The sequence below is a fragment of the Acomys russatus genome, chromosome 13, assembly GCF_903995435.1.
Source record: "Acomys russatus chromosome 13, mAcoRus1.1, whole genome shotgun sequence".
NCBI lineage: Eukaryota > Metazoa > Chordata > Mammalia > Rodentia > Muridae > Acomys > Acomys russatus.
Genome location: NC_067149.1, coordinates 19,825,966 through 19,841,177, shown reverse-complemented (window position 1 = coordinate 19,841,177; position 15,212 = coordinate 19,825,966). Strand labels below are relative to the sequence as shown.

At 52.2% G+C, this 15,212-nt stretch overlaps 1 protein-coding gene across 1 annotated transcript; it reads right to left on the bottom strand.

Annotated features, from left to right (window-relative positions):
* Positions 1-1,216: 1,216 nt before the first annotated feature.
* Tmem43 (transmembrane protein 43) lies at positions 1,217-15,146 on the bottom strand. Its single transcript, XM_051154914.1, has 12 exons — positions 14,963-15,146; positions 11,353-11,502; positions 10,340-10,474; positions 9,831-9,925; positions 8,989-9,038; positions 8,646-8,715; positions 7,869-7,939; positions 6,541-6,662; positions 6,256-6,330; positions 5,519-5,620; positions 2,883-3,000; positions 1,217-1,831 (listed from the first exon to the last, which is right to left on the bottom strand). Exons 1-12 carry the CDS (start codon positions 14,972-14,974, stop codon positions 1,629-1,631), a joined length of 1,203 nt encoding a protein of 400 aa, XP_051010871.1. The 5' UTR covers positions 14,975-15,146; the 3' UTR covers positions 1,217-1,628.
* Positions 15,147-15,212: the final 66 nt, after the last annotated feature.

Sequence of the window (15,212 nt, the reverse complement as noted above, 5' to 3'; positions counted from 1 at the left end):
CACCACCTCCCAAACAGACTGCTGCAAGATCCTATACCAAAAGACAGGTAGAAATTTATTTTGAATTTTAATACAAAGAATACAAACCTCATGGTTTCTCACAAATTATTCTTCTGTAATTTGCTCTTAATACTGTTGAGTGGTAAGTAAAACCCATGTAAGAAAAGGTTACATACACCGAATCCCAAGACCTGTGTATTTAGCCATCACTAATTATATTGTATTTTCCCAAACCATCTTTTGGAGTTTAGATGAGATTTACCAGCATGCACTGAGCAGTAGTAAATACTGTTTCCATCCCAAACCCAGTAAGCCATTTTTGGCTGCGTTTTTACCAACAGCCCCAGCTGAAAGCATAGATACTACAGGACATGAAAAGGACTGACTGTTAGATGTCACTAGGGTCAGGGGTTCTGACATCTTAGTCAGGTACCAAGCATACTGTTGTTGCTACAGCAATTACTTGGGCTGTTTGCAAATAGAAATGAGATACAGGATAAACCAAAGCTCTGTGGTGAGATCAAAGCTAAGCAGCTCTTCAAAAGATGCCACAGTAGTGTGGAAACGTAGAAATTATGTCTATTAGCATGGGTGAATTTTACTTGGGATGAGGAAAGCAAAAGAACCACTCTGCAACACTACTTGAGTCTGGAGTGTCAAGGTCAAAAGCATTCCCACAGCAAAGGGCTGCCTCCTACAGCAAGCCTCAGCCCTGATTCTTGGCTTCCGTTGACTAGGGGTCACTTAGTAGAAAAGCTTCCAGCCTTTCCTGCAACACTAACTACAAAGTCAAAATCACCTTCAAGTGAAGAGGTGGTCTGTGATGGCAGCGGATGAAGGGGGTGCTTCCTCCAGTCCCAACCCAGCATGAAAGTGAATCCTCTAACACTGGTTCAAAAGCGCCACAAAGCTAAAGCTTCCGCATGGCCTCAGGAACTAAAACCGGTCAAGCCACACCCACTAAAACACCATTCCTACTGAGTTACACTCTGGGACAGGAACTGTCAAGTGAGCCATTTACCAAGTTTTAAGTCTCAACCCCTTCTTGGGATAGAATGCGTGAGAAAGTGGAGTAACAGAATCAGGCCTGCGGGCATATACTGAAGCACTCTGTCCAGCCACAGTGACAGGGACCTTTGGGAAAAGCTCTTCAGTGTTTCTTCAGGCCACATGTACCCAGAGACTTGGTTTGGAGCGCATCTCCTTCTGCAGGCCTGAGCACGTGTATCCTACTGATGAGACATGGCCAGCAGTATAGTGGGTGATGGCTCTTTCCCAGGGTATGACTTGTACCTGGTGGTTGTATAGCAGTCCTGGCACTTGGTTTTAGCAATGAGGGATGGGCAGTGAGAAGGCTGAGCCCGTCACCAGCACATCAGCTGACAGTTGGGTGGAATGAGGCCCTGAGAGGGGAAGGCATGAAGCAGGACAGGACTCGCTGGGTAGCCATCCTCAGGCTGCTTCTGGCCACCAAAGCTGCACTTGCCAAGAAGTGGGGTGGAGATGTGAGCTAATGAGCGTGAAACCCTGCATGCAGGTGTAGACACTGGCCCCTTGAAGAGTGGGGTGTGCAGATGCCTGTTCCAGCTGGAGCTGGGCAGAGGTGACGGAACCTGGCCTCTCAGGCCTCACTCCAGCTTCTTGGCTGGCACCCGGGTCCGTGCAATGATAATGGGCACCAGCGCCAGGCAGCCGATGAGAGCAGCCCACAGCGGTCGGTAGAAGAGCCAGCCAGCAGCCACAGTCAACAGGGTCAGCGAGGTGGCCACACAGAAGGCAAAGGCTTTCAGGCCAATGTTGACTAGGTCTCGGAAGACAGGAAACCAGTCCACTGTGGGGAAAGGAAAGGCCATGAGTCCCTGAGCACACTGTGCTCCCTGCTCTAGACTGCTCCTCTCCGCCATTCAAGGGAGAAGAGTCAACAAGGTAGAGCCAAACAGCCTCACACCCACCTAGGATACCCAGGGGAAGAGAGGCTCGACAAGCTAGTGGCCACAACTTTATTCCTGCATAGCCCAGTCCCAAGTGTGAGTGCTGTGGACCTGCAAAGTCCATACTGAGGCCGCTGGAAAGACCCATAACAGCCTCTTCCACAGAGCCAATATGATTCCCCGCACGGCTCAGAGTCTGAGCTCTGAGGCACTGTGCTAAACCTGCAGAGGACAGGAGGGCTCCTTACCCTCCACACTCTATCTGCCCTTAGTGTCAACATGCCTCCAGGGGAAGAAATGATCCCAGACAAGAGCATCTCAAACACGGTGGAGACCGAGGCTCAGGGACTGGCTTGTCCTTAGTCAATGGCCAAGATAGTTTGGTTTGAATTCTGATCCTTCTCTGACGTGGCCATGATATGGCTGGTACCTGTGAGCACATCTCAGCTGTCCAGGGAAAGTCTGAGGGATGACCTCAGTTTCCCATCTGTAAATGAGGAAGTCCCGTCAACCCCAAGACTTACTGTCAATCTGGGATGTGCTCCAGCCATACCTCTCCCAGCCCAAAGACCTCAGTGGGGGAACGGTTTCTGCTTGTACCATAAAGATGGATGGGGACACACTGGGGCAGAGGCCTTGGTGCTGAGTCCTCCTGAGCAGGTTTTTATCCTGCATGGACAGTGTCAGCCCAGCACATTCCAGGCTGGGCACCAGCTCCTGAACCAAACTGGGACACTTAAACTTGGGCTCTCTTGATGCCAGACTGACACCCTGAGGAAGGTGAGCAGCCCTCTCCACGCTCCAGATGTGCTAGTTGCTGCCTGGCTTTAGAGGGAGTTTCCATACATGAAACTCCCAAGCAGGGCTGAGAAAAGGAAGCCCAGGCAGAGCTATCCATGACTCTGACTTGAGGGATTTCAGCTCCAAGAGAGATAGCTACACCACACCTACCCAGGGTGTACAGGATCCGGGTCATGAGGTTGAGGCCCATAAACATGGCCATCCATCCAGCCGCCCGAAGGCCCCATGTCTTCATGGAATTGCTCTTCTGTTCTCTATGAAACACCTCCTGTAGGACAAGGCAGCACAGCGTAAGGACCCAGGGAGTCACCAACCAGCAAAGTGGGCCCTGGGGTGTGGGGGTATTGTTGGCCATTTCCTTACTGAGCACAGAGATGGGCAGACCTCTTACCTGTGTCTGCCTGCCTGCTCTGGCTCAAGAACATGGAATAAGAGATCTTTATGGCTCATGGTGTCATCTGGAAAAAGGTCACCACCCTTCCTACGGCAGCTGTTCCATATGGAGACACCTTCCATCCTTCTGAGTGGACAGTATGAGAGTGCATGCTGGTCCTAGGTGAAGCGCTAGCCCTCAACCCCAGGACACTGCTTGGGGCTTCAGGACCCCTGACCCCAATTGTCTCTCTCCTACCCTGTAGGCTGTGCCTTCTGCCCCATCTGTCCCTGGTTCTCTCCCTGGCCTGCAAATGCTGCTATCCTTTGGCTGCTTCATCCACTCCGCCCAGGACCTCCCATGCATCCATGCACCTGTAACTGAGACAACACCAACACCCAGCACTGCTTTGGGCCACAATGCCTGGTTCCTGTTGCCTCCTACACATTTTCCCACCCTCCTGGCATGCTGAGCACTGACTCAGAGCCCCACCCCAACCTGATTCTGTGGTCTCCGTGGCACCACAACCCTAACGCTCACCCACCTGCACAAGCCAAAACCTGGGGGTCAGCTGTGGCCTGTTCCCCAGCTCACCATACAAGCAAGCTCTGTCAGCTGTTTCCCCACTGTTTACCATGATCTGCACATGACTGTTCCTCTCCTCACTGGGCTCTTAGGTTAACCTCGCTGGCCTCCCTTTTTCCCCACCCCACCTCATTCTGACACTGCAACTGCCATAGCTCCCCCACCTCTGACCCTCCACCTGGACCTGGGCTACCTATAGTGAGACCAGGTCAAGTGTACTGTCATGTGCAGATGGTCCGCCCACAGGTGCCCAGCAGTTCTGCACTTTCTTCCAGTCTTGGCTTAGATGCTATTTCTTCTGAGAATCTTTTCCAGCCTCTGACTGAACAGTGCTTTTGACTGTCCAATCTCTAACACAACACAAAGATGAACACTGCCTGTCTCACTATTTAGCTGTCATTGCCCTGTGGTTTACAAGCACACTGAGCTGACTCTTAAAATAACCCAATCATTAATCTTCTCTGTTTTACAGAGACAGGAAGCTGAGGCTCTGAGGTTGTGATAAAACCCCAGGGCCTGTTAACTTGAAAGCTATTCTCACATGTCTGTGCTACCACATGAGATGAGGATGATGACAGTAGTGTTTTTTAAAAAATGTTTTGTTTCACAGATGCGAAAATGGGTTCAGAGAGGACACTGGCTTAAGGTCTGTGGCTAGTGTCAGGCAGAACCAGGACTAGGTGGGCACTTGACAGGGGCCTGTGAGTAGTGCTGTGGTCTGAGCCCCTGAGCTCTCCAGACCTGAGGCTCCCCTGACTTTGAGGCCCAGCTTTCTTCTCAGTTCTGTGTGCCTGCCTGTTTGTCTATATTAGCCAAACCTTCCCTCTCAGGCCTCCTCAGCCACATGTTCCACCCACCACTCTCTGGAGGACAGCTCTGAGACCTGGGCCTCTGCCTGAGAGAAGGCTGGGCAAAGCCCTGGGAAAGAGAAAAGGGGTTCCTAATTTTAGAGCTGTCCCTAGGGTGACTCAGCCCAGGCTGAGCCTGGTAACCAGGCTCCCCAGCAACAAATCAACCACACCCTATCTTGGCCAGGTAAAAGGAGCAGGTTGGGCCCAGCCACTATAACCTCCTGGCTGTGGCTGGATGCAAGGACAGAGGGCAGCTGAGTGCCCAATTAAGCAGCACAAGGGCCACAGCTATGCTCTGAAGCCACGTGCCCTTGGCTTTTTCTGGCTGTTCTGGATTGAAACCTCCACATCTGCTTAAGATACACAGGGAGGCCCTAGCAGTGATCCCCTGGGTATACTAGCAAGAGCTAGAATCAATACTCTCTATTCAGCACCTCCCATTCAGCACTGTGTTTAAGGCATGACCCTTCCCAAATACAGCTGGAAAAGGCACATCTGGGGACTGTGGGACTTGTGTGTGGGAGATCACCTAACTCACGTGGCCCTGATACTGTAGCTTCAAACGCTCCACTGGTGCCCCTGAAGGAAGAAGAGGCACCTCAGAGTGGCCTCTGATGCTGTCCACTGACAAAGTGAACCCTTTCTTGCCCGGCTCGACTATTCTAGGGTGGACCTGTCCAGTTTGAGGGCCTCCATAAAAATGGCTTGCCACAGAAACTATTAGAAATCCATCGTGTTGGAGCATGGCTGTCCACACTCCTCTCTGCACTTCCCGGCCTTTCTCACTATTCTCCTGCTGCAAGGCTGATGCCTGAGAGGACAGTGTCAGTCCTTAGTGCCCTGCTTACACAGGTCGCTGTCCCATTTCCTTTTCTTGTTGTACAGCACTGGCCATGATCTCTAGTAGTGGGGCTTCTTAAATACCACTGGGAAGAAGGGCAGGGTGTGCCCACCCCACACAGGCAGCAGCAACTCACCTCAGCTGAGAAGTCTCCATGGTGCAGGAGCAGCAAGGTGTCCCCAGACTTGGTGGAGTATGGGATTAGCTGGTCACCTCGCTGCCGGGCAATCACAGTAACCTGGTCAGAGAACTCAGTTATTAGAGCTGAGAGGGGTTACCTGAGTGACAGAGGCACAGGGTGAGACCTACAGCCCACCCCTCAGACTGCACACTAGCCAGGAGGTGGAAGGACCTGGGGCTTGTCTCTCCTTGCTTCTATAGAGTGGCACTTAGGATGAAGCCAGCATTGGGGATGACCCACACAAGGAAAGGCCCTGCTGTCCTCCTGGACTGAGAGCTCCTTATAGATAGGACTAGCGGTCCCAGCAGGCACCAGATGACTGACAACACATATACGTATCAAGCAACCAGACGAGGCCTGGCTCATCTACACTTCTTTCACCATGACTGCCTGAGCCCTAAGTCTTCTCTGTCTGCCTCCTAAGTCAGGCCCTGGTGTAGAGTTCTGACCATATGTACTGTGCAGAACCAAGACCAAGTACTGTGGCTGGGTGAAGGGGCTGCCACGATTGGACGGATTCCACCAGGGACTGTGGCTCCCAGCCTGGGGTCCAGGAGTGGCTGTGAAGAACAAACAACCTCTGCACAAGCTTAATGCCTGTACAAATGAGCGAGGACAACTCAGTCAGGACAGATCCCAAGGTGTGTGGGCCTGGGGAATCATGACGGGTCAGCCCTTGGGAAGCAGATTACCACATGAGCCGGGCCCAGGTCAGGGTCGTCGCTGCTCAGTCCCGCATAAGAAAAGGAGACACGAACATCACCAACCTGAGGGTGGAAGAGAAGTGTGGAAGGAATTAGTGAATGGTGATCTATCAGATCTTCAGCATTTGGCTGTTTTGCACTCTTGCTCAGACTGTCCCATTCTCTTAAAGGCTTGCCCATCTCCAGTCTCACTGGTCAAGTGCCCCATGCTACCCTCAGTGCTACTCAAAAGCCATGGCCTCTGCTATCTGGGAAGCCCATGTGTCCACGTACCTCTGGGTACTTAGGGTTTTCACTGTGGTAGAAAAAGTCTCCTCGGCGAATGATGTCCACGTGGGGGTCCTCCAGCTTGGACAGGCTCAGGGGCTTGAAGTTGTCAATCTTGTCAATGAGGCCTGAGGGAAGCAGAATGCTCAGAAACCATGCACTACACTGAAGAGCCCTGATCTGCTAACGCTATAGCCTGACACTATATCCTTGGAGCCAACAGACAGCAGGGCATGTGCTACCACCCAGCCTACACCCTCTGGATTTTGCTTACATGGCTCTCCCAAATAGAGTGAACTATTTCTAAAGGTAGTAGGTCTTATGTAGCCTGTGGCAGCCTCCAATTCATTACAGGGCTGAAGGTGACTTTGAACTCTTGATCTTATTGCCTTCACTCCTCAAGTGCTGGGATGACAAGCCTGTGCTGTCATGCATGGTTTCTTTTTTGTTTTGTGACCGGGTTTCACCATGTAGCCCAAGTTAGTCTCAAACTTGTGATTCTCCCGCCTCAGCTCCCTGAGTGCTAGGATGATAGGCATGTGCCATGATACCAGCTGCGATGCCCTTTCCCCCAACTCCGTCTCTTCCAGAACTTCCCTGTGCCAGAGTCAGCCCAATTCAGTAAATCCTCCAGGAAGGCTTTCCATGTCCTCTCCTGCTCTGCTGGCATAGCCACAGTTCTGAGAGTGGTCTTGGCTTCTGCCATCAGAGCAAACTTACCCACATCTAGGCCGGAGTCCCCTCTACCACAGGCACCATCTGAGTGGCAGAGCTGTTAGGGCAGCCAGGCTAAACTTGACAATCTGGGTCTCAATAATCTTCTCTGTCACACCCCCAGGTTAGGCCCAGAGATGGAACCCCAGCATTACTATGACTCATCGTGCCACCTTAAGCCTTGAGAGTTTCTCCTTAGAGTCACAACAGAGGCTGTAATGCACCTTCTTGAGGTATAGCTAGATGCCAGATAGGGCTCACAGGTGGAACCAGTGGTCAGAGGGAGGGAGGGCCTTGTCTAAACTAGTTTGAGTGCTGCCCAAGGCAGGTCTCTTGTGTAATATCTGCTCAGAATAGACATGCACAGAAATGTGGCAAGTATGTAGGACCTGGAGTAATTTCTAGATCAGTCCAGGCTTCTGGAGAACTGGCTGGAGTAGGGGTTCTACCTGTTGAGGACTCATTTCCCTCTGGCCCCAGCCAGAGTATGATTCTGAGCTGGGGGCCAGCTGGCTCCTGATACAAACCACTATAGACTGTGGGTCTATTAGGTGCTGGGGTCCCAGCCTTGGAAGAGGCCAAAGGGTTGGAACGGCTTTTACAGGAGACCTGAGACTTACCTGCTGAGAGGAAAAACCTGCCAATTTGGACAAAGGGGGCAGTTGCTGTGAAAGACTCCACTGCCATGGCACTGTAGGAGAGATAGGGAGTAGTCAATAATGGGACGGGAGCTGTCTGGCTTCAGGTTGTAATGTGCTGGTGACAGTCTCTACCCGGGAAGGGTATCCAGCAAGTGTAGGCATAGTATGACCTCCAGGGCTCCTATTTCCCTCTCTGGGCTGAGCACCCCAACTCTGTCTCATCACCCAATGATTTCTACTCTCGTACTCAGACCCACTAGCCTGTCCCACCCTATTAGCCATGAAATGGAGTACTTCTGCACCTCATACCACTTCCAGCCTGGTCAGTCCCCAAGCACTGACCATCTTCCTGGCTCAATCTGGACCATGGCTCCACATGATCTAGCCAAGCCCAAGTGTTACATCGTCCTCCTCACCCCTCACCAGAGAGTGATTTCCCCGTGAGGAATCTTAACAAAGCCCATAACAAATGCCACTACTCCTAGAGCCCCCCAACTGGGCTAACAGTCACAAGGCAGTTGGCCGCACAAAGGGGCCCCTCAGTCCTTCATCAAGCCTGTGCTAACTTGAGGGTCAGCAAAGACCAGGCCTTGATCTGTGATCCTGGTGCCAACACAGGGTTTTGTGTTAAACTACATCTCATGCGTTTGCCAACCTGTGGGACAGAGTTAATTTAACCTGTCACTCAGATAAGACACTAAGGCTGCAGCCTGCAAAGGTGAGCAAGGCTGGATGCAGGCACAGGCCATTTCTCACCTGGGGTTTTTGTGACCAATCTCTCGGTCAAAGTTTTTGCTGGAGACAATTTCTGACCTCCACTCTGTGTCTGCATGAAAAGAAGGGATAATTCAGACCATTAAGAGTGGCCGCAGCATCCTCTTACTAGCATCCATAGCCCATGGGGACCAAAGTGGCTGCTCAGACTTCCCTGGATGGTGGGCATGCAGGACTCTGAGGACTGGCACCCAGAAACTCTGCTGGGCTGTGGCCTTCCACACCTGCCCACAGTCCCACTGTACTGCCCACCACTGCCAGCCTGGGCTAGGATGGAGGTCACATGTCCTGGGGATGTACAGAGGCTTAAAAGGTCCCGACTCACTGTAGGAGTACTTGGTCTCCTTCTTCACCTGCCCATCTTCCGTGTACTCACTGCAGAAAAAGCACAGGCGCAAGAGTCAGTTCTGGTACCCAAGGCCATCTGTTCTCTTAGTGTCTCAGGGCAGAAGTGGTCTCAAGGCCCAGACATCCACAGGGAGGGAAAGCCTGGTGGGCTCAAGAACAGACAGTCACTGGTCTCCATGGAGCAGGCACTGCCTCTGGAGGCTTTCTCAGCTAAGCTGGCACATTTAAACTGGCTCACCCAAAGGCACCTGGCTGTAGGCTCAGAGATACCCAGCTGAAGCCTCTGGGAGAACCTAGGGTGGCAGGGACCTTTTCCAGCATCTCTTGACTTTCCATTATAGGCCACGTAGTTCAGGTGAGGTTGAGTCTGGTCCCGGCTCCAGGTGGCCCCTTCTGGCCTCTGAGACTGACCTGGGCCTTCTTACAGGCTGTGAGGTAACTGGGAAGTAGCCTGTGCCCTCTGTGAGAGGATGGACCAATGCAGGGAAAGCTGAGCAGGGACTGGTGATGGGAGCGCCATGCGGATCCTATTGACACCATTTGACCCTGGACTGCCATGCCTTGGGCTGTACACCCTGGAATGTCCAGGTGAGGAAGCTATGCAGCTCCCTTTCTGCTTTGGCCCACTCTGCACTAGATCACTGCCACCTCCAAATAAAAGGTCACCATGCACTAATGCTGGAGTTTGACACTTTTCTGACAGGCAGACCCTACATACTGAATTTGTTTAAATGGCATCTGTATGAAAGCTACTGCCCTTTAGCTTAACTAAGCCTGAGGCTTTCACATCCTCCAATCCCTCAATGCCTCGCTCCTTACCTGGACTCTTCTGTCTCCACCCACTGGTACATCTCCACATGCCTCCGCAGCTTCACAGCTGGGAGATGGACCCCATAGTTTGGGTCAGACAAGAGCTTCAAAAAGAAAAAAAAGTATAAAGGTCAGACTCATGGCACTCCAGAATCCCCAGCCCAGAGCAGGCTAACTGCAAGAGAGACAAAAGCAGGATTGGAAGTAAGGGTGAGAGAGACCAGCATGAGGCTGCCAACCTCAGCTCTCAACATGACATCCATGACCCTGAGCTTAGACAGCTGTGCTCTGCTCATCAGACCATCTGTGTGCTAACTGTAACTTGAGCTGCTCTCAGCACATGGCTGTGAGACTGCTGTCATTAGCACAGGGGACACTGACTAAGAAGGGACTTGTCTACCCAGTGACAGGGTACAATTGCATCCATGTGGGTCTGTCTCTGAGGCCCAGCCCAGAGCCATCGCAGTCAGCAACTGCCACCCAGTCACCCAGCCTACTCACCCAGTCACCCAGCCTACCTTGGAAGTCCTTAGAGCCCCGATGATGTGCACCAGCCTCCCTTCATTCTCCGGAGCTACACTGTGGATGCTGTCGGGGGACACCACGAGTGACAGGCCCTCTGCAAGCGAGGTGGCTGTCTTCAGTGCACGGCCCTGTCAGAGTGTAGAAGAGAGGATTTCAATAGCTCAGGTACTGCTTGACACCTGGCTGCGGGCACAGGGAGGGGTGGGCCTCAGTGAGCAGAGATGTTCATTTCTAGCAACCACAGACTCAAGACTAGAACTCGAGGTTCCTGCTTTCCCCCGCAGACCCCACAATCTCAGCTGAAGTTGGGAAAAGCTCTGTGCCTCCACTTGCCTCTGCTTTCCACTCCATCCCTCCATCCCAATCCATGTGGCTTACAAAGGCCAATCTGAACCACTGTCCAAATCATGTGATCCAGGCCTGACCAACCAGATGTGTTCTCAGCTTAGCTGACACACTTCAGCTGTCTCACCCAAAGGTGCCTGGCCTTGGGCTCAAAGAGGTACCCAGCTGCAGCCTCTGGGAGAACCTAGGGTGGCAGGGACCTTCTCCAGCATCCTTTGATTACTCCCGTCCCCTCACAGGCCATGTAGTCCAGGTGGGGCTGAGTCCCATTCTGGTTCAAAAGGCTGAGACCTAAGGCAAGAATCTGAGAGATGGCTATAACGTCTGTAAAACTGATTAAGACAGACATGGTTCCCCCTTTCCCTCAGATGTCTAAGCTGCTTGGATTTGAGACCAGATGCTGGGGCCACATCTGCCCACACAAGGGAAGAGGCTGCCCAAGAAAAATAGGATAATAAAGAGGCAGAGATCCCCAGTAATCCAGCCATGCCTGAAGCAGGTTTCCAGGTGTGGGAACTGACTCACACTGCCCCTGTGGCCTTTACTGAGGTGTGTCACAGCAGAGAGAAATCTGACTGACTCAGCGTCCCCTTTTCCTCCTGTAAAACCCAGGCCCTTTTGTTTCTGAGTCCAGCTATTGGATCCTTACTCTGCATCTTACCTCATTGGTGAAAATTAAGTAGAAGGAGAGTAAGAAGGTCATGAGCCCCACGAACATCCCGCCGGAAGTTTCACTCAGCCGCTCCAGGAAGCCTGGCTGGGGCTTAGATGTCACTTTGACATGCTCTTTTCTGCTGCTGGTGCTGGAATACTGAGGGGGAAAGTGAGTTTGATGAGTTTTGGGAAATGATTTTGGGGTCCAAGGAGATTCCTGGAAGAACCCCTCTTCCCCACAGACACTGGGGGACAACTAGACTTTGGCACAGAATTTCTGGACCATAAGTTAAGCATAAATTAAGCCAATGTTTAAGCATATGGTAAAGATACCAACAATCTATTTTACAAAGCAGCTAGAAATATAATTTTATTTAAATTGGAGAAGTAACGGCTTGGTTTCCTGAGGACAGTGCTGTGCTATGAGAGTGGTGGGTAGCCTTTCGGATGTAAGAACTACCAGGAGACTGTGCTGAGTGTCTAGTGAGAGGTGGGCTTCGTGCTGGATGCACCTTCCAGCTAGGACATCAAGACAGGCTACTTGGAGGAGAGGCATAGAGGCAGATCTCAGGGAAAGGGTGCCCTCAGCAGGGGACTGTGGAGCAATGGTGTCAAACAGCAGCTTATCTGCTCTGGCTGTGGAGGGCTGGTAGACAGACAAGGCTGATGGGCATGCCCAGGCAGCTCCCCATAGGCCACACGGCACAGGTCAGCGGAGCAGACTTCACCCGGCTTGCTACTGTCTGAAATATGTCTGGTGCTCATCACAAAGAGCAGAGACTGAGCCTGAATCCTGGCTTTGCCATGCATCAGCTGTGGGCCCTCCATTTCCTCATGGGTAAAGTGGGCGTGCAAATCCAATGCTTGGGGCTCAGGGCCGGGGCCTCCTAGGTATCTGTGGGAGTTACAACTAATAGGAACATTATCAGATTTCTCCATAACTGAAACTGGGGCTGCCACCCAGACTGTGGGTGTGGACAAAAGTCACAGAGATACTAAGTGGTCACCTGGCAGGCACCCTAGAGAACAAGGACCCTTCCTGCCTAGGATCAGAGGATGGGTTTGTGACAAAGTCTTTGAGCATAGCTGATGCCACTTCTTCTGGCTGCTCTCCACTGCTGGCTCAGGCTTGCTGAGGACACCCACTGTACCCAGAACACACCTAAAACTCAGTGTAGGCAATCACTGCAGACAAGAAGGTGACCATGGACCAGCAGGATGCCCATAATGGCATACTTGTCTGTTGCAGGCCAGTCATGAGCTGGCTCAAGGGGGAAAGATGCTATACCCCATTTCACAGCTGAGGAAATCAAGATGCACTGCTCAGGATAGCTGGCTAGATCAACAGCTTATAAGTAGTGAGTGGGTATTCAATGTACTCTGACCCCTCTACCCTAGACTGTCTTCTTCATCGCTCAGCTGTAACTAGAGGTGAACAACTGAAGGCAGGAAAAAGAGACCTGTGTTCCTACTGGTTTCCCTTAAGGCCAGGAAGATGCCCCTTCAGCTGGGGGAGGGGTGAGATGGGAAATGGCAGCTACATGGGTGTGTGTATATGTACACTTATGTATCCTCAGTAACATACTCCACTCCCAGAACACAGGGCTCAGAACCCACAAGCAATAGAGCCATGGGTGGGAACACACAGGGCCAAGAAGTTGGAATAGCAGGGTTGGAATCTTAGCACTGTTGCTGTATGGTCCTGGCAATCTGCTCCACCTCTCTGGTCCTGGCTCCTCACTTGCTGGTGATAATACCTACCTGACAGGACAGCTGTTATGCTGAATTCAGATGCCTATGCTCCATGCATTGCCTTAAGTTTTTAGTTTTTGTTTTTTGTTTTTTTTGCTTACTCTGCTTAAGTGGCTCAGCTACAGCATGATATGTCCCAGGCATGAGATAAGCATTGCCATCTTGAAATCAGAACAGCCGTGATTACCCAAATGAACCCCTCACTTGGTCAGGCATGCTCCCAGGAAGAATGGGAGAGGGTCTTTGTACCCTCTCCTGAGGTTCTAGCCACTCCCCTTCTATGTAGTACTGCTGGAGTATAGAGGAGGCAGAAAGCTCTCTGGAGGAGGGGGAGGGAGACACACCTCCATCTGCAGCTTTCCAGAGGTGGCCACTCATGCTGGTGTGCGGCTTTGGCGATGCCCATGCTCCTACAAGTAAGCCCAGTAAAACCTTGGTTCACCAAAATGGAGTAGGTGGACTTGTTCCTTTGGTCTATGGCTATCCTGTCTGACATGAATGGATGTTTGTTCAAGTCTTCCCAGGAAAGCAATGAAACAATGGACGGACAAAGGCATGGCTACTGAAGATATCCGAGTGTGGCTACACTTGTCGGCGTGAAAGTCAGACCCCCAACATACCAAAGATGGTCTCTGCCTACCAGGACTATGTGCGCACTAGCCTGTAAGAGTGACTTTTTCACAGATTAAGAGCCTCCCACGTACAAGGCTCTGTGCCCTGTACCCTTCCTCAAATTTCAAAGTAACTGATCCCACGAGAGAGTGAACTCAGAGAAGTTACTATGGAAGGATCTGGATTTGCCTCTAGGCTTGACTCCGAAGCCTGCCTCCATCAGCACCTTCCCAGACTGATGACAGAGCATGCCAACCTGGACAGAAGCACCCCCGCCCCGCCCCCAAGCAGGTGTCTTGATGTTGATGACAGGAGTCAGCAGGAGCCCACCCGCTCTTGTCACACTGGTCCATTCGCTGCCTTCTCCTCTGGCTCCAGCGCAGCATCCCTAACCTCTGGTTTCCCTCCCCTTCCAGGGCTGGACAATGTGCCGAGCAGACACTGCTTGGACAGTGGGTGAAACAAACTCTGGCTTCCCAGGAGGTGTAGGGAGGCCAAGAAGAGGTTTGCTGGGCAGAGGAGGAGCCTGGGAAAAGCGTGTAACAGGCCCAAGGAGTGCAGCAATGACATTCTACCAAGGAGGGGGAGAGGGTGTGCCTGGGGTTGGCATTGCTCCTGAGCTGGCTTCAGAGGCGCTTTTACCACAGGCAGTGGTGAGTCACTAGCTTCTCTCACACCCAGGCCCACAGTAGGTAGAGCTCCTCCGTTTGTTGAATGGATGTTAGGTTTCACTAGGAAAGTTTTAAAGGACTAGCTACAGGAGGAAGAGGCCAGAGTCCTGAGGGGAACTATCCTCAGCCAGGATCTCTAACCAATCAGTGCACCAGGAACCAGGAGGTAGAGAAAAGCCTACCTCTCTTGGTCATCCAGCCAGGCTCAAGCAGACTAGGAGTACACACCCCCTAGGGTGCGGAGACCAAAGCAACCTCTGCTGGACAGTTGCACCCGGGCGAGACTGCCTCACTAACCTGACCACCGACAGACTTTCCCCGTGGTTCTTTCGTTCCACAAGCTTCATATCTCCAGGGGCCCAGAGAGAAACTAGGAGTGGAAGGTGCAGCCGTGCACGAGCGGACTCGACTAAAGGGAGCATCCCACAAACGCGCGGCTGAGAGTGGGCGAACCGATGGACAAGCACAGGGAGATTAGGGCCGCTGCACCCACTGGAGTCGCACCACCGAAGGACCCAGCACAGACCCAGGGGAAAAAGCGGCCCGGATGATGGTGTGGCCCGAGGACCAAAAAACACTCACGTTCGCGGCCATGGTGGGCCGTATACGCCGCCGCCGTCTCGCTCTGCTCAGCTAGGAATTGAGCTGAAGGCCGGAACGCAGAATTCGGTGGCCTCCGGTCTGCTACAGACCTTGAAGACTCCGCGTAGAATCCAGGATCTGGCGGGACTCAGAACCAGAGTTAACGCCCCACTGACTCCTCAAGTTGTCTGCGCGTGCGCATCTCAAGGCCTGCTGGGAAGTGTAGTAATCTGTTGGACACTAGCCACAA